Genomic DNA, 19,994 nt, shown 5'->3' on the forward strand with positions numbered 1-19,994 from the left:
ACTCGTACGCAGTGTGAACATAGTCTTAATCTGTAGATCAGTTTTCTGATTATCAGCACAAGTGTTCACAGTGCAAGAACCTATGTGTACCAGCAATCAGGCTACAGAAGATCTGATATCCCTTGCTACTAGGTTACTGGGGTTCAAAACTTCACATTGTGATCAGTTCTTATTTTTGGTGTACATAAAAAGGGATTGATATAAAGGCATCGGTTACACAATGTACAGGTTTTATTTAAAAATTAGGGATTGTGTGTGAATAGGAAGACCCACACAGACTGTAAAGGTGCCCATGTACCTTCAGCAGCTGTCATTCAGCAGCTATCTCTCCCTGTCCCTGCATAACCATGAGTGCTCAGCTCAACCAATCCATGTGTTCTTAATGTAGAGAGGGGAGCAAGCTGCTGTGACTGTGGCCGTACACATTCAGGTACCATGAGGCCAGTTGATTGTGCTTCTTCGAGTAGTGCCACCTGCTATCATAAGGGGGTGGCATCAGGGCTGAATTTGTCACTAGTACAGTAATCAAAACTATTTCTGTTTTATAACTCCATGTCTTGCCTCCTTCCAGATTAACTATGAAAACGCATGTCTTTTGGGAGGGGAGTGGGTAAAGAGAGCATACCCAGATTGCAGGTGTAAGGGGGGATTGGGAGAGATAGCTGTTGGCTAAACACACATTTGGCCAATGGTCTTTTGTGTATGGCCAGCTAATCAAAAGTATCAGGAAGTGCATATACCACATCTAATCCTCCTCTCCTCTGACTTCATATGTCCAGCTGAATTTAGTGATTTGGGCCATCTTTTTTCCATTGTGTATAGGGGCCTGGACTGAAGTTTTGTAGAAAATAACAAATTTAACAATTAAAATCTAACAATTTAACAATTAAAACATTAAAAAGATTGTCTTGGGTGAAAGTGTATGTCTGTTGTGCTGCCATCTAGTGGCCACTACATGAAAATCAAATTATAAAAAAAATCACTACCTTTTTCTTTCTATTAATTGAAATACATTTTTTAAATAAAATCAATGATAAATAATAATAAACAGCAAAGGTGTTGGAAATATAGTTGGAGAATGTCATTGGTGTGGGGTCTCAATATGCCTATACCAAGAGCTTTTTGTCAGGGATAATCATCAGGTTTTAAGAGTGGTTGTAATGTCAGAAAAGTATTATGTGAGAACTCTTTATAATTGTGAAAATTGTGAAGAAAATGTTGCTTTCTATTGATGCTTTCATTCTATTAGCCAGCAGCAGGCATCATACACATGGACGTATTTTTGATCAACTATACCACGGATAATGAATACAATGTAACAGCCTTTCTTTGAGGATCAGACCCCTATATCAAAATACAGCACTAAACTATTGCAGTATAAAATACTTGATAACCTTCTGTGCTTTCCCATAAAGCCAGTGAAATGAACCTGTTAGCAACATGGCAAATAAAACGATAGTTTCTTTTCTTGCACTGCATTATGGGCCAAAATGTGGTTCATGTGTAAAAATCCATTGGTTACATACAAGTTTCTTTACATAGATTTCTACAAGCCCCAATCAGGAAACAGTCACATATGAACACAGATTTATGCTACAGCTACATGGCTACTAAGAATGCAACACCTGTCCAAATCTGCCAGGTTACTGGGAACTGTTGGGCCGTGATTGAGGCAAATTGTGAGTCACAATGCAACAACGTTCACATTTCCTAGCTACAAAGCAGGCAGGTGAACGTTGGTGCTGCAATGTATTGTTAACTGCTTTATAACTATCAGTGTTTTCAATGATGATCTTATGGCCTGTCAATATGGAAAATTAATTAGTCTTTTTATTTTAAAGTCATTCTTTTACATTTAGAGGATTCAGCCATTTTCTGTGCTCATTTAAATATTTCTTGACTTTGGTTGTTTTTTTGAACTTACCACTAAGATATTTCAGGTCTTAAATATTAGACATGAGCAAACCGGTTCGGCCGGTATGGGATCCGGGTCGGATTTTTTCAAAAGTCTGAGTCCGGTCAAATTTGGATTTTTGGAAGTCCGCTCCGAATTTTTTTTTTTCTTGCTTTCTAAAATGGCAGACGCCATTTTAGAAAACAGGAAGTGTTCGGGGCGGGAAAAGCGCTTTCCCATGATGCCCAGAACACATCCAATCAGCAGGGATCTTAGACTAGCCCACCCCCTGTGTGACGTCGGTATTGCTTTAAGAGGAGCGGTCACATGACTGCACGACGCAGTCTGCAGAGAGAGAGGAAGGAGACTGTTAGCAGTGCACAGAGCTCGTCAGTGACAAAACGCTGCTGCTGCACGCTGCTGTACTGAGAAGATATTGTACAAAAGCAAAGACCAAAAGATTATTAGGAAAGCGGAGAGGAGAAACATATAGTGATTGAGAGAGAAAAATAGAGATAGATAGATTAGGCATAGGAGAGCAAAGGATGCACCGAACAAAAAGTGCTCTACAGATATATAAGTACTATACTGTCACCCTTGCGAGAGTGTATATGACATAGGTGTTATCCTGAGGCACAAAAATGCCTCGTGCATGTGTGTAGAATAAAACTCTAAAAAAAGTGCTATACAGATATACAAGTACTATAGTTGGATCCTTGTGAGAGTGTATATGACATACGTGTTCTCTTAAGACACAAATATACCTCATGCATGTGTGTGGAATAAAACAAAAAAAAGAACTGCTATACAGATATACAAGTACTAAAGTGGGACGCCTGCTAGACTGTATTACAGAAAATACTGTTCTCATCTACCAAGTGAAGAAATCATAATTTGAATATAAAGTCATGGCACAGCGGCAGCAGGAAACCTCACAAAGCGTTTCAGGCAGAGGGCAGGGCAGAGAGCCTGGCTCAAGGGGCAGAAGGGGAAGTAGCGCAGGAAGAGGGTCCAGTGGCAGGCCTGAGCTTCCTTTGTCACACCAGGGTCGTGTCCACACGTCTAATTCCACAGTCCTGGAGTGGCTGGCTCACACTTCGACGTCCACTAGGATGAGTAGTGTACAGTATGATGTACAGTGGGGATGTGTGGCTATATAGGGCTAGTGGCAGTAGTACAGTATGATGGACAGTGGGTAATGTGTGGCTATGTACTGTAGGGCTAGTAGCGGTGGCGGTAGCAGCAGTTCAGTATAATGTTCAGTGAAGATGTGTGGCCATGTAGGGCTAGTAGCAGCGGCAGTAACAGTAGTACAATATGATGTACAGTGGGGGGGGGGTGTGTGGTTATATAGGACTAGTGGCAATAGTACAGAATAAGGGACAGTGGCAGTAGTACAGTGGGGATATGTGTTTATGTGTGCCTAGTGGCAGTAGTTTTAGATTAGCTAAATTGCTGATTATTTAGGAAACTGATTTGTGTGGAATTTGCTTATCTCCACACAGCACTAACAAAAAGTTTGAGGGGGTCCTGTAAGCAGCAGAGAGTTTCTTCACACATTGCAGTCATGTGGTGTTTTTTTCCTCATATGTGATAACATTGCAGGAGCGCGGGCCAGAGGATGCAGACAACTCACAGAGAAGCCTCCTATTCACACTGCACCAGGTCTGCCAGAGATGTGCCATAAAGTAGGAAGCAGAAGCAAGGAGGACATAATGTTAATAATGACAGCCTGGTCCTAGCTGGAGAGGGCTGATAACAGAGAACACAAGACTATGTGTGGTGATCCCCCGGAATATGTTGTAGCGGTGGGATGGACGGTCACTTGCTAGATGGAAGTGTGACACCACTATTGAGGTGGATGGCCAAGATACAACCGGACCTTAAGGGTTTGTAATGTGACGCCAGTGCCTGGTGGGCACACAGGTGTGATGGCACCCCTGCTTTTAAGGTGTAAGGCCGGTTGTACCCTTTTCCCCTGTGTCCCCTTGTTGGGTTGCTACCGGGTCCCTTGGGATAGTGTTGTCACGGATGTTGTTATCACACGTGGCCAGAGCGGTGTAGTGAGCCTAGCCTCCCCAATAGTAGGACCCGCCACCCACAGAAAGGGGAGATGTCCCAAGGTTGCGGAGTATATGCTGTGCAGGTGGTAGTGAATAATCACAGACTTCTTATATTACGTTGACTGGTTTTACTATTGGCAAAGGTTTAACAGGTAATACTACACTGGTATAAAGTTACACTGAATAAAGTTCCAATAAATACTTGAACATAGAACCACCAGATCTGCGTGATAAGTGCTGAGTAGGATGTAGTAGAGTTATACTGAGGTAGCGAAGTGGAGAGGAGAGTACCGTGAGAGTCTTATCTCAAGTAGTAATGTGCTCTGCCGGTATGCAGGAGTGTAGAGAAGAACACTTTCAGAAGAAGAAGAATGAGAAAACCTGTGCCTGTGTATTGACTTGCTTATAGTCTTCACACCACCTTATGCCCACTAGCGTTGGCTGAACTGTACTAATAGGTGACACAGGCCCCAGACCTAGTTACCTGGGCTGAGCAGAGTGATGAGGGTTTCCTGGCTGACACTCACGCTGCGACATGGTGTTCATAGACTTTCTAGTAACTTTGCTCCACCCGGATCAGTTCCTAGCTCTTTGGGTGTGAACAGCAATAACACCACTAGTGGGACACCACATATGTAGCTGTAGAGTGACAGGAGGTTAGGGTCTTGTGGACGTTATGTTACTGATGACAGTCTGGTCCTAGCTGGATAGGGTATGTGTATGTAGCTGTACAGTGATTGGACACAAGATTGTATGTAGCTGTAGAGTCACAGGAGGTTAGGGTCTTGTGGACATTATATTACCAATGACAGTCTGGTCCTAGCTGGAGACTGTATGTAGCTGTACAGTGGCTGGGGGTAGAGGGGTCTTGTGGACATTATACATATATTAGCTGGAGATTGTATGTGTGTGTGTATGTGTATGTATGCAGCTGTACAGTGACTAGAGGGAGTAGGGTGTTGTGGACATTATACATATATTAGCTGGAGACTGTATGTGTGTATGTAGCTCAGTGGCGAATTAAATGTACCCTGGGCCCCAGGTGGTCCACCCAACCTGCCCCCCCCCCCCCAGTTAATCCGCCCACATTATAATCCGCTACTGCCCCCCCACGCTGTCCCAAATAAATACTGCCTGCCTCCCCTCCCTGCTGGCCCCAATAAACATAATGTTTGGTCCCTTGCTACTACCCCCAGTAAGCATTGTCCACCCCACCTCCACTGCCCCCAATAAACATATTGCCACTTGTTTACCCGCTGTTGCCCCCAATAAACATATTGCCACATGGTTTCCTGCTGTTGCCCCCCCCCCACACACACACAAGGTCACAGCTGCACAGAGGTTGTCAGGAGAGGAGGGGGCTGATCTTATAGGGGAGGTCACAGGGTCACAGCAGCACAGAGGATGTCAGGAGAGGAGGGGGCTGATCTTATAGGGGAGGTCACAGCAGCACAGAGGATGTCAGGAGAGGATAGTGCTAATCCTATAGGAGAGGTCCCAGCAGCACAGAGGATGTCAGGAGAGGAGGGTACTGATCTTATAGGGGAGGTCACAGTAGCACAGAGGATCTCAGGAGAGGAGGGTGCTAATCCTATAGGAGAGGTCCCAGCAGCACAGAGGATGTCAGGAGAGGGGGTGCTGATCTATAGGGGAGGTCACAGCAGCACAGAGGATTTCAGCTGGCCCCCTTTCCCCCCCTTATAGATGGTCCCCCGCTCCCCCCCCCCCCTTATAGATAGTCCCCCTCTTCCCCCCTCATAGCTGGCCCCCTCATAGATGGTCCCCCTCTCCCCCCCCCCCCCCTGTGCACAGCAGATAACACAAAAAAAATAAATAACACAACACAACTCACCTACCATCCATTCCCCCGTCGAGCCTCTCTCTTCCTGGTCTGTCCCCGGCTGATGCGCGGCTGCCAGGGGGTGTCCCGTCCTATCCCCGGCAGCGCGCGCATCAGAGAGCTCCCCGTGCCCCAGAAGTCACAGCTACAGGCGCACGGGGAGCTCTCTGATGCACGCTCTGCCGGGGATAGGACGGGACACCCCTGGCAGCCGCGCATCAGCCGGGGACAGCCGACTCTTGTGACCACAAGCAAAACAATGCTTGCGGTCACAAGAGAGTGCAGTGGCGGATTATAATGTGGGCCTCAGGCCCTGGGTGGCCGCCCACACCGCCCACATTATAATCCGCCACTGATGTAGCTGTACAGTGACTGGAGGGAGGGGGGGGGGGTCTTGTGGACATTATACATATATTAGCTGGAGAGGGTATGTGTGTGTGTGTGTGTGTGTGTGTGTGTAGCTGTACAGTGACTGGAGGTAGGGGGGTCTTGTGGACATTATACATATATTAGCTGGAGAGGGTATGTGTGTATGTAGCTGTACAGTGACTGGAGGGAGGGGGGTCTTGTGGACATTATACATATATTAGCTGGAGAGGGTATGTGTGTATGTAGCTGTACAGTGACTGGAGGGAGGGGGGTCTTGTGGACATTATACATATATTAGCTGGAGAGGGTATGTGTGTATGTAGCTGTACAGTGACTGGAGGGAGGGGGGTCTTGTGGACATTATACATATATTAGCTGGAGAGGGTATGTGGGTATGTGTGTATGTAGCTGTACAGTGACTGGAGGGAGGGGGTTCTTGTGGACATTATACATATATTAGCTGGAGATTGTGTGTGTGTGTAGCTGTACAGTGACTGGAGGGAGGGGGGTCTTATGGACATTATACATATATTAGCTGGAGAGGGTGTGTGTGTGTGTGCGTGTAGCTGTACAGTGACTGGGGGTAGGGGGGTCTTGTGGACATTATACATATATTAGCTGGAGATTGTGTGTATGTAGCTGTACAGTGACTGGAGGGAGGGGGGTCTTGTGGACATTATACATATATTAGCTGGAGACTGTGTATGCAGCTGTACAGTGACTGGGGGTAGGGGGGTCTTGTGGACATTATACATATATTAGCTGGGGATTGTATGTGTGTATGCAGCTGTACAGTGACTGGGGGTAGGGGGGTCTTGTGGACATTATACATATATTAGCTGGAGACTGTGTATGCAGCTGTACAGTGACTGGGGGTAGGGGGGTCTTGTGGACATTATACATATATTAGCTGGAGACTGTGTATGCAGCTGTACAGTGACTGGGGGTAGGGGGGTCTTGTGGACATTATACATATATTAGCTGGAGATTGTGTGTATGCAGCTGTACAGTGACTGGGGGTAGGGGGGTCTTGTGGACATTATACATATATTAGCTGGGGATTGTATGTGTGTATGCAGCTGTACAGTGACTGGAGGTAGGGGGGTCTTGTGGACATTATACATATATTAGCTGGGGATTGTATGTGTGTATGCAGCTGTACAGTGACTGGGGGTAGGGGGGTCTTGTGGACATTATACATATATTAGCTGGAGAGGGTGTGTGTGTGTGTGCGTGTAGCTGTACAGTGACTGGGGGTAGGGGGGTCTTGTGGACATTATACATATATTAGCTGGAGATTGTGTGTATGTAGCTGTACAGTGACTGGGGGTAGGGGGGGTCTTGTGGACATTATACATATATTAGCTGGAGACTGTGTATGCAGCTGTACAGTGACTGGGGGTAGGGGGGTCTTGTGGACATTATACATATATTAGCTGGAGACTGTATGTATGTATGTGTGTATGCAGCTGTACAGTGACTGGGGGTAGGGGGGTCTTGTGGACATTATACATATATTAGCTGGAGACTGTATGTATGTATGTATGTATGTGTGTATGTAGCTGTACAGTGACTGGGGGTAGGGGGGTCTTGTGGACATTATACATATATTAGCTGGGGATTGTATGTGTGTATGCAGCTGTACAGTGACTGGGGGTAGGGGGGTCTTGTGGACATTATACATATATTAGCTGGAGACTGTGTATGCAGCTGTACAGTGACTGGGGGTAGGGGGGGTCTTGTGGACATTATACATATATTAGCTGGAGACTGTGTATGCAGCTGTACAGTGACTGGGGGTAGGGGGGGTCTTGTGGACATTATACATATATTAGCTGGAGACTGTATGCAGCTGTACAGTGACTGGGGGTAGGGGGGGTCTTGTGGACATTATACATATATTAGCTGGAGACTGTGTGTATGCAGCTGTACAGTGACTGGGGGTAGGGGGGTCTTGTGGACATTATACATATATTAGCTGGAGACTGTGTGTGTGTATGCAGCTGTACAGTGACTGGGGGTAGGGGGGTCTTGTGGACATTATACATATATTAGCTGGAGACTGTGTGTATGCAGCTGTACAGTGACTGGGGGTAGGGGGGTCTTGTGGACATTATACATATATTAGCTGGAGACTGTGTGTGTGTATGCAGCTGTACAGTGACTGGGGGTAGGGGGGTCTTGTGGACATTATACATATATTAGCTGGAGACTGTGTGTATGCAGCTGTACAGTGACTGGAGGGAGGTGACACTTGGGGCACTTGTCCTCCTCATGGTCGCTGATCTTCCCAGGTCGCGGCGGAGCAGTGAGGCGGCTAAGGCGCAGGCTGTGCGGTCACACTGAGGATACGGTGCACCGTGTCACGGAGGCTGTGCTCTCGCCGGGGACATGTGGCTGTCAGGCTCCCGGCCAGCTGCCGCCATTGGCTCGCGGAAAGTCGGGGAACTCCCTCTCTGTCGGGGGTGGGGGGGCAGCAGGAGACTGGAGCAGCCTGATTTACTCGCTGAGAGGAGAAGTAGAGGCGGCATGTCAGTGAGTGGGAGCGGAGCCGCGCTCTGCTGAGGAGGAGGACACGTCTGGGCGCCATGGCCAAGTTTAGGGTAGCCTATGAGTACTCCGAAGCCGAGGACAAGAGTATCCGCCTGGGCTTATTCCTCATCATCTCCGGGGTGGTGTCGCTCTTCATCCTGGGCTTCTGCTGGCTGAATCCCGCGCTGCAGGACCTCCAGGGCAAGACGGCCAACTGCACGGTGCTGTCGGTGCAGCAGATCGGGGAGACCTTCGAGTGCACGTTCACCTGCGGGAGTGACTGTAAGGGCACCTCACTGTACCCCTGCCTGCAGATCTACGTCAACAACTCCGAGTCCAACTCCAGGGCACTGCTCCATGAGGACGAGCAGCAGCTCATCAGCAACCCCAAGGTACCATGTGTGCCCCTGACCACCACCCTGTGTGCCCCTGCCCACCACCTGCAAGTGTGCCCCTACCCACCTACCTGTGTGCCCCTGACCACCACCCTGTGTGCCCCTGCCCACCTACTTGTGTGCCCCTGCCCACCACCTGCATGTGTGCCCCTGCCCTCCTACCTGTGCGCCCCTGCCCACCTACCTGTGCGCCCCTGCCCATCTACCTGTGCGCCCCTACCCACCTACTTGTATGCTCCTGCTGATCACCATGTGTGCCCCTGCCTAACTACATGTGTGCCCCTGCCCACCTACCTGTGTGCCCCTGCCCACCAACTACCTGTGTGCCCCTGTCCACCAACTACCTGTGTGCCCCTGCCCACCACCTACTTGTGCACCCCTGCCCACCACCTACTTGTGCACCCCTGCCCACCTACCTGTGCGCCCCTACCCACCTACCTGTGCACCCCTGCCCTCCTACCTGTGTGCCCCTGTGGACCACCATGTTTGCCCCTGCCCACCTACCTGTGCGCCCCTGCCCACCTACTTGTATGCTCCTGCTGATCACCATGTGTGCCCCTGCCTAACTACATGTGTGCCCCTGCCCACCTACCTGTGTACCCCTGCCCACCTACCTGTGTGCCCCCTGACCACCTACCTGTGCGCCCCTGACGCACTACCTGTGCACTCCTGCCGACCTACCTGTGCGCCCCTGCTGACCTACCTGTGTGCCCCTGCTGACCTACCTGTGTGCCCCTGCCCACCACCCTGTGTACCCCTGCTGACCCCCTGTGTACCCCTGCCCACCACCTTGTGTACCCCTACCCACCACCCTGTGTGCCCCTGATGACCACCCTGTGTGCCCCTGATGACTACCCAGTGTGCCCCTGCTTACCCCCCCCCCTGCCCCTGCCAACCTATCTGTGTTTCCCTGCCCACCACCCTGTGTGCCCATGCTGCCCATCACCATATCCGGCTGAGATGTCCTATATCCCTCTGCTCTGTATATTCCCGTACCCCGGCTGGGAGCTGTGTATAGTTGTAATGCCCCTCTGTACGCCTGATCCACATGTACCTCCTGGGCAGTCTCTCTAGATTCCCCATATACCTCCTGGTTACTCTGTATACCTTCTCTACAACTGCCATATACCTCCTGGTTACTCTGTATACCTTCTCTACAACTGCCATATACCTCCTGGTTACTCTGTATACCTTCTCTTCAACTGCCATATACCTCCTGGTTACTCTGTATACTTTCTCTACAACTGCCATATACCTCCTGGTTACTCTGTATACCTTCTCTACAACTGCCATATACCTCCTAGTTACTCTGTATACCTTCTCTTCAACTGCCATATACCTCCTGGTTACTCTGTATACCTTCTCTACAACTGCCATATACCTCCTGGTTACTCTGTATACCTTCTCTACAACTGCCATATACCTCCTGGTTACTCTGTATACCTTCTCTACAACTGCCATATACCTCCTATTCCCGTATCCAGGCTGGAAATTCTGTATAGCTGTGATGAAACTCTGTATGCCTGATCTACATGTCCCATAAACCTCCTGGGAACTCCATATATCTCTGATGCCACTCTGTATACCTTCTATCTCTGCATGCCCCTTATACCTCCTTGTTACGCTGTATAGCTCAGATGTTGTTCTGTATACCTTCTATTCTCTTTACTTGTTCTATATGACTACTGGTTACTCTGTATACCCTCTGTTCTCTCTACTTGTCCCATATACCTCCTGATTACTCTGTATACCTCCGATGCCTCTCTGTATACCCTCTGTTCTCTCTGCTTGTCCCATATACCTCCTGATTATTCTGTATACCTCTGATGCCTCTCTGTATACCCTCTGTTCTCTCTACTTGTCCCATATACCTCCTGATTACTCTGTATACCTCCGATGCCTCTCTGTATACCCTCTGTTCTCTCTGCTTGTCCCATATACCTCCTGATTATTCTGTATACCTCTGATGCCTCTCTGTATACCCTCTGTTCTCTCTACTTGTTCCATATACCTCCTGATTACTCTGTATACCTCTGATGCCTCTCTGTATACCCTCTGTTCTCTCTACTTGTTCCATATACCTCCTGATTACTCTGTATACCTCTGATGCTGTTCTGTATATCTTATTTTTTTGAGGTGTTGTATATCCTTCCTGGTTACTCTGTAGTTATGATGCCACCCTGTATACCTTCTGTTCTCTTTACTTGTCCTATATACCTTCTAGCTACTTTGTATAGCTCTGATACTGCACTGTATAACTTCTATACTCTCTCCTTGTCCCTTACCCAGTCTGTATACCTTGTACTCTCTCTACATGCCCTATATACCTCCTGGTCACTCTGTATAGCTTTAATGGCACTCTTTATACACCCACACCTTTCTTACTGACTATGTTTGCATTTCCCTATATCTCTCTTCTGTGAGCTGTACATGTCCCTTTTCCTTTCTGCTTACGCCATATATCCCTAGTGCCACTCTGTATGTCTTCATTACCCTTTGTTCTCTGGAGATTTCTCCTACCACTCTGAGTGTCATCTTTCCTATCTATATGTCCCATATCCCTCCTACTCTGTCTATAAATCCCAAGTATCACTTTATAGCTGTCATTCTTTCTAGATTCTTCTTCTCATGCTTTATATCCATAATGTAAATCTATGTGGCTTCTGTCTATATCTTCTAAGTCTTTACAACTTACTCCACCTCTCTAATGCCGCTCTATATGTCTTATCCTAAATTCTGTCTATATTTCCATTCTCTCTATTCTGGTACTGCCTGGTTACTCTGTATACCTTCTCTACAACTGCCATATACCTCCTGGTTACTCTGTATACCTTCTCTACAACTGCCATATACCTCCTGGTTACTCTGTATACCTTCTCTACAACTGCCATATACCTCCTGGTTACTCTGTATACCTTCTCTACAACTGCCATATACCTCCTGGTTACTCTGTATACCTTCTCTGCAACTGCCATATACCTCCTGGTTACTCTGTATACCTTCTCTACAACTGCCATATACCTCCTGGTTACTCTGTATACCTTCTCTACAACTGCCATATACCTCCTGGTTACTCTGTATACCTTCTCTACAACTGCCATATACCTCCTGGTTACTCTGTATACCTTCTCTACAACTGCCATATACCTCCTGGTTACTCTGTATACCTTCTCTACAACTGCCATATACCTCCTGGTTACTCTGTATACCTTCTCTACAACTGCCATATACCTCCTGGTTACTCTGTATACCTTCTCTACAACTGCCATATACCTCCTGGTTACTCTGTATACCTTCTCTACAACTGCCATATACCTCCTGGTTACTCTTCTAGATTCTTCTTCTCATGCTTTATATCCATAATGCCAATCTATGTGGCTTCTGTCTATATCTTCTAAGTCTTTACAACTTACTCCACCTCTCTAATGCCGCTCTATATGTCTTATCCTAAATTCTGTCTATATTTCCATTCTCTCTATTCTGGTACTGCCTGGTCTGTGCCCTGTGTCCTCCATCTTTGAAGTCTGTATATCCGTCCTGCTCCCTCTATACTGCCATGTGTCTGCTGTATGCCCTGTGTACATCCTATAGTTCTCCAGCTGGCTTTATATGTCCTGTGCCTTCCCTTTCCTCCTTATGACCTCCATCCTCATCCTGTTTGACCCTTATGTCCCACACTTTTTTTTTGTTCCTCCCATGCCCCCCTTTTGCCATGTATGTATGTCCAATGTTACTTTTTTATGGCAGGGATGAACCAAACGTTTTGGGTTGTTTTGTCATTTATGGAAGTCTTTGGTCAGTTAAGTAAAAATGGCTCCTGGAAGTGCCCGAGTGTCTCCTAAAGTCTAATAATGTCTTTCTCTGGCTCATGGCATGTTTTGTTCTATAGTTCTATGATGCCCCAAACCCCATTGTAGGAACATCCTTCATGATACTTCATCAATACAATATGCCAGGAGTGTCCTTCTTTCTGTATTCTGTAGCTAGGAAGGGGTGTGGCACCAAGGCAATCCATCATTTCTTTGTGACTAATGATAGAATAAACCTGTCACTTCCGTTACATACATGGGATAATGGAATCCCAAGTACCAGTAAATATCATGACACCTAGTCAGGGCTGGGGCACAGTGACACCCAACATTTTAACAATGCTGATGTGTCAGTACTAGTAGATGCCGCTGACCAATGAGCCTCTCTTATGTAATATTACCATCACTGCAGTTACCCTATTACTTCCATATGGCACACCACATTATGTCTGTGCTGCACATTGTGCTTTGCTGTAGCATTGCAGTATTCTGGATAGACTGGATAGCATTGCTGGCAATATACCCAACATGATGAGGTTAAGTAACATGTAAATAATGTATTTGTGTCTTCCCTGTCTGCCCGCTTACCTGGTGCTGTCTCATGCTTGCTCACCATCACCAATTCCATAGCGTTTCCCTATTCTATTATATTACATAGTGAAGCCTCAGGGCAGGTGGCTCATTTATAGTCGCCCTGGTACCGTAATGAACACCCTTAGATTTACGGTGGGAAGTGTCATTACAGTAAGAGGGTAATGGGCAGTAAAGGTTAATCCTGGTTATTTTACTGTGTAGGTGGGTAAGGTACACTATAAACTACTCTGGGTTCCTGAAGGAGTTAATACAATTGTTCCCATTGTGAGATAAGCTGTGTTACCTAGGGGATGAGATTCGCTAGTAGTATCTGTACAAGGGACTGTAAAATGTATTTACAGATCTCAGCGGAAGAGTTTTGTGCTGTGGCTCCTATACAGTACACAGGAGTCGCTCATTTATCACACTACATCACACTATATGGCTTGTGTCACCTGGGCCCATCACACGGTACACTACTGTTCTGTACATAAGGTGTCCTTCTAGGTCAATGTTTCTTAATACTTGTATGGGATATATCTTATACTCCCCCCTCCCCCCATTAGAAGTTACAGGTATGTTGCTATTGCAGATACACTTTGTTGTATATCTGATATCCCATGTCCATTTGCAATGTGGACTTTACTATTAGAATAGAAGTCTTTTCCCCTCTCCCTTTCTCTGCAGTGCTGCAAATAAGTTTTCTGCCATTGCTACGCCTTAGTTTTTTATTACTCTGGTAGTATACTTCACAATGCAGTTCTATCCCAGTATATGTGTGAATTCATTACTTTTATTATTTTTACTGCCCTCTATTTAAAGGTAAGTCAAGTATTATAAAACACTTTAAAATAATAATACATAGCTGAAAACCAGACTATCACAGCTCCATTCATAGGTTTTTGGAAGTGCAGCGATCCATTGTATGTACTTTCATAAACCTTTTTCCAGGGAGCAGAGTCTGGGGTTACACGTATTGATTTTTCAAGTACAATATTGTCGGGGGGTCAGACAGTGTGTTAGCTTACTGCTCTTGCTGCCTGGCAGAGAGGGATTGTTGCCAGGAGTGAATGGTCATTAGCATAAGCGACATGCTTCGACTTGGCAAAATTCTTGGGTATAGTTCAGCTGTCCGTGTAAGAGATGTCCTTTGTTGACAGCCTGGTCCTAGGTATACAGAACACCTAAAGAAAATCAGTCCAGCAGCCATTATAGATGTTATTGACATCCAGTGGGACTTTATAATTAAATTCCATTTTTCCTCGATAGTTGCCAGGGGTATGTGTTGAATCAGATAGTCATGGACCAATAAGTTCTAATTAAAGCAGGAACATGTTATCACTAAAACGGCCCGCCAACAAAAGACACAGTCGCCTGCACTTTGTAATTAAGGGAGAAAAAACATGAGACGGAGCGCATTGCATTGGGAGCCCTGCACTGGGTTGTTATGTTGCAGCATTTTCTGGTTGCTGTAGTAAGAAACTTCTGTCAAGACACAAGCACGTACAGAGGCTGATGGATGGTGGGGTTCATAATCCCCCCCACAGGCTAGAACGAGTGACATGTAATGGGACCTATATAATATGAACATAAATAAGCAGATGGGTAAATATAGTTATGCTAGGTATTGATTTTTGCAGACTTGCCAGGTGGTTCTTATCAGGATATAATACAGTGAGTGGAGCTGAGCTCTGTGATATGTAGGTTTATGTGATTTGTAGCAGGAATTCATACGACTAAATCATGATAGGCCTCCTATGAAAGCCAATAAGAGTCTGCTTACTCTGCCTACACTTAGGTGATTGACAGCTTACCCTATGTTTTTATGTACAGAGAAGGTTGACAATAACTAGTCCTGGATAAGCAGGACTGGTGTCAGAAAGTCTTTCAGTAGTTATCAGCTGCTGTATGTCCTAAGGTAAGTGATGTATTTTTTTTTTTAGTTTGACACAGTGCTCTCTGTTGCCACCTTTGTCCTTGTCAGGAATTGTCCAGAGCAGGAGAGGTTTTCTATAAGAATTTGCTAGTGCTCTGGACAGTTCCTGTTTCATACAAAGGTGGCAGTAGAGAGCACTGTGTCAGACAAGAAAAGAAAACTCCACTTCCTGCAGGACATACAGCAGCTGATACGTACTGGAAGGCTTGAGATTTTAAAATGGAAGTAATTTACACATTTGTCATTTGTGGTCATTTAAACATGTCCTAGAGAAATGTGTAAACTTTTGATGGGTGGGGTCTGGTTGCTTAAGACCCCCTCACCAATTGCTAGAATAAGAATACTCAGACCTTGGGCTCGTCATGTTGGGGATCAACCCTGGGCACTTAAGCCAATTTGCATATTAGCAAAAAGGCTTATTTCTCAGCTTTGGCATGGACTATATAAATAAAAAGTAAATATGTGTGGAATCCTAATGAAAAGCATCATCTAGCCATTGGCTTATTTTTACCCCAGTTTAGCTGCTGACTAGAGATGAGCGAACCGGGTTCGGGATCGAGTCCATCCGAACCCGAAAGATCAGCATTTGATTAGCTGGGGTTGCTGAACTTGGATAAAGCTCTAAGGTTATGTGGAAAACATGGATACAGCCAATGACTATATCCATGTTTTCCACATAGCCTTAGGGCTTTATCCAACTTCAGCAGCCACCGCTAATCAAATGCCAAAAGTTCGGGTTCAGATGGACTCGAGCATGCTCAAGGTTCGCTCATCTCTACTGCTGACATGTCCTTTGGAAAAAAAAAAAAAGGACGTTTTTCTGAGATTAAAGCCTTAAAAAGGTTGGCAACATTCCCCCCCCCCCCCCCCCCTATTCACAGGATAGAGGAAAGGAAGAAATCCTGGGGGGTCCGACCTCTGTACTTCCTGCTGGTATCTGTATCTGGCTCCCGACTCCTCTATTATGATTAGAGACGCGGGTACAGCATGTGACCCACGGCTCTATTCATTCCTATTGAGCTCCCGAAGAGAGCTGAGTAAGCTGGAAGACTGCTTAATAGGCAGCTCAATAGGAATGAATAGAGCCGTGGGTCACATGCTGTAACCAGTCATAACAGAGAAGCCGGGGGCCCGATACAGAGATTGGCCGGGGTACAGAGTTCATAACCCCCACAATCTCTTTTTTTGGACAACCTCTTTAATTCCAGAAACAGTGGGGGAGATTTATCAAACTGGTGTAAAGTAGAATTCTCTTAGTTGCCGCTAGCAACCAATCAGATTCCACTTTTTATTCCTCACAGATTCTTAGGAAAATTAAAGGTGGAATCTGATTGGTTGCTGGGGGCAACTGAGCCAATTCTACTTTACACCAGTTTGATGAATCTTCCCCAGTGCCTTTTATGCTGTAGGATGGGTCTGGTGTTACAGCTCTGACCAGTTGAAGTGAATGAGGTGTGAACTGCAATACAATACAGGGCACGAGCAAGAGTGATGCTATTTCTGTAAAAGAAGAGCAGATCTTTTTTTCTTATCTGACAGGCTTCTTTATTGTACTTTTCAGTCTTCACTTCATATTAAGAATCACCTTTAAAACAGTTAATAATTTCTTAAGAATCTCTATCATTTAACTCAACACTTCAGCACAGAATTGAATAGTATTATTCAAAGGCGTAGGTCTGCTCAAAGCAAAAGTACAATAAGGAAGGCACTGCTATTGTATTGATATGAAAATACTCCATTTTCCATTTGTAATACTCCTCTTCTAGTACCAGACTACAGAGTAATCGTGATAGGCATCATTATGGGTTTGTACATGGACTTACACACTCTGTCTGCTCTTGAAGGGCTTGCGTTATAAATGACTAACTGATGACATGCTTTATAGTGCTCTGGTTGTAATCAATACATCAGTCGTTGCTCCATATATCACTGTAATAGTCTCAGTCTGCTCTAATACTGGTAGGTCAGATGTCTGTGCGGCAGCACTTGGGTGTCACAGCAGCTGAGGTGTCATTGTTTCTTCAGGTCTTCTGGATCACTCTGTGCCGCAATCTGATAGGTGAATACGGTAGCACATGGGGCGATGACTTCTCTTCTTGGCACAAAGCATAAACTCCACTTCTGGCTATTATCTGGTGCAAGGACCAAGCAGCACATTTAGAGAATGCCAGGAACAGGAGTTTCTTATGGAAAGTACACCACCATTTATTTATAGCCCAAAAAATGAATAGAAGTCCAGCACTTCAATATAAAATAAGTAAAAGAATAAATTAAGTAATATTGCAATTAAATTCAATACAATTTAGTTATATATTTGTTGCCATTCTTTTTGGCTTTCCTACACTTGCTAAAGAAATGTGAGTATACATGTGAGCTGACTAAAGAACTATTCCTTTATAAAGTCCAGTGATAGGCACTCAGAACTAACATGGACGGGTAAGGTAAGGTTTGATTATGTACATTGGAGATAACATAATATCTGTCTCCTATGCAGGTTTAGGCTATGTTCACACATAGGGGGAGATTTATCAAACATGGTGTAACGTGAAACTATCTCAGTTGCCCCTAGCAACCAATCAGATTCCACCTTTCACTCCTTACAGATTCTTTGGAAAATGAAAGGTGGAATCTGATTGGTTGCTAGGGGCAACTGAGCCAGTTTCACTTCACACCATGTTTGATAAATCTCCCTCATAGTATTTCTCTCAGTCTTCTGGTCAATATTTTTTCAACCAAAACCAAGAGTGGAAGTAACAGGGCAAAATTATAATGGAAAGGTTTGCACAGTTTCAGGTTTTTTTTTTTTCAATCCACTCCTGGTTTTGGATGAAAAAATACTGACCAAAAGACTGATGGATATACTGGGGGAGATTTATCAAAAGGTGTAAAATTTAGACTGGTGCAAACTACCCACAGCAGCCAATCACAGCTCAGCTTTAGGCAGTGCTGAAAGGAAAGAGGAACTGTGATTGGTTGCTGTGGGCAGTTTGCACCAGTCTAAATTTTACACCCTTTGATAAATCTCCCCTACTGTGTGTGAACATAGCCTTAGGATGTATTCACATACAGATTATAGTACCAGGCATGCACATTAGATTTTACCAAACTCTGTGGCGCAGCCCTTTTTTCAAAATTGCCACCCAGTTCCCACATCAGTCTTTTCCCTTACACCAGCCTGCTCCGGAACACTGGGGCAGGCTGTCTGGTCCCCGTGTGATGACACCCCTTGCCCTTGGTGACACGGCTCCATTAGAATAAATGGAGCTGCGTCACAGAGGGGAGGGGATAATGCCACACTGGGGGGTGGCGAGCCTGCCCCAGTGCTCAGGGGCGGCCTGGTGTGCAGGAAAAGACTGACGTTGAGTGTGGGATCCCAAGGGCAGTTCAAGAGAAGGACAGCACCACTGGCATCTGCATGCCGGCGCGTGTACCTCATTGGACAGTCGCTTTAAAAACATGATTGTTTACCTTGGTCTAAGCATCAGTACATATTGAGAAAAAGAAATCTGCAGCTTGTTATCAATTTTATTGATAAAGTATTTTCTCGTTTACTGAGTAAAGAACAAGTGTCTATTAAAGATAGAACAGTGCATTTATCCTCATGTAACTGAAGTATATGTTTTAAATCCATTTGATGACTTTATTTTTAATGGTAATCTAGGGTGGCAATATTTTTGGAAGTATTTCAACGTTACAATATATCCAGTAGAAAATGAAGAGAACATCCAAAGCAATGTCCTCTTATGATATTAATTTAAAGCATTGCAGTAAAATTAACATAAATATGCGTCCATAAACAGTGACCCGCAATGAAGTGACTCCTATGTCATATGCAAAACTGCTTATCATTAACATAGTTTTTATAATGCAGCAGAACAAAACTGCTTCCGTGTTATTTTATACTGTATTTCTTAAGCATTAAAAACTGTATACATTCACAATGATGATTACTTAATGTAGACTAAAAATATTAAGTGATAAGACCTTTTTTTTTTTTTTTTTTTGCAGATAAAGCACAATTTTTCAATTTTTACTTTTAAAGGAGAAGTCCAGCTATAGTAAAATTCTGAGAGTCAGCAATGGAAAAAAATAACAATTATGGATTGTTTACCTCTGCTCTTTGGGCCATAATTTAAGGGCCTTTTACATGGGCCGATTATTGTGTGAAAAATCATAAAATTGTTTGAATTTAACCGATAATCTTCTGGTGTAAACGCGGCAATGATCAAACTATGAACGAATCGTTCATGTCGTTGATCACATCTTCTGAGCTGACCTCGAAATCATTGTTAATTGCTTTCAAGTCTTTCAGTGTAAATACTCATTGTTCACAGTATGCAGATATGAACGCAATTATGAATAGTCACAGAATATATATATATGACCGCAATTGCAATCATATTTATGACTTTTCATAATGATTTATTGTTCACTAAACAAGTTATTAAGCGATTTATCTGTATGCGTAAAAGGACCCCCTTAGTGTCTAAATTGTGTCTGTTTCCGTGGACCAGTCTGAACTCCAGCACTTGCTGTACTTGCTAGCCTAGTGCTTGGCTGCAGATGGTTTAGACAGGTTCCAT

At 45.1% G+C, this 19,994-nt stretch overlaps 1 protein-coding gene across 1 annotated transcript in view; it reads left to right on the forward strand.

Annotated features, from left to right (window-relative positions):
* The first annotated feature begins 8,574 nt into the window (after positions 1 to 8,574).
* Positions 8,575 to 19,994, forward strand: part of KCNMB4 (potassium calcium-activated channel subfamily M regulatory beta subunit 4) — a 70,826-nt gene continuing 59,406 nt past the window's right edge. Inside the window, exon 1 of the mRNA XM_069955907.1 lies at positions 8,575 to 9,090. Within this exon, the coding sequence (XP_069812008.1) occupies positions 8,755 to 9,090 (336 nt within the window). The 5' untranslated portion in view covers positions 8,575 to 8,754. The remainder of the gene's footprint in view (positions 9,091 to 19,994) is intronic.

The sequence above is a fragment of the Dendropsophus ebraccatus genome, chromosome 1, assembly GCF_027789765.1.
Source record: "Dendropsophus ebraccatus isolate aDenEbr1 chromosome 1, aDenEbr1.pat, whole genome shotgun sequence".
Lineage (NCBI taxonomy): Eukaryota > Metazoa > Chordata > Amphibia > Anura > Hylidae > Dendropsophus > Dendropsophus ebraccatus.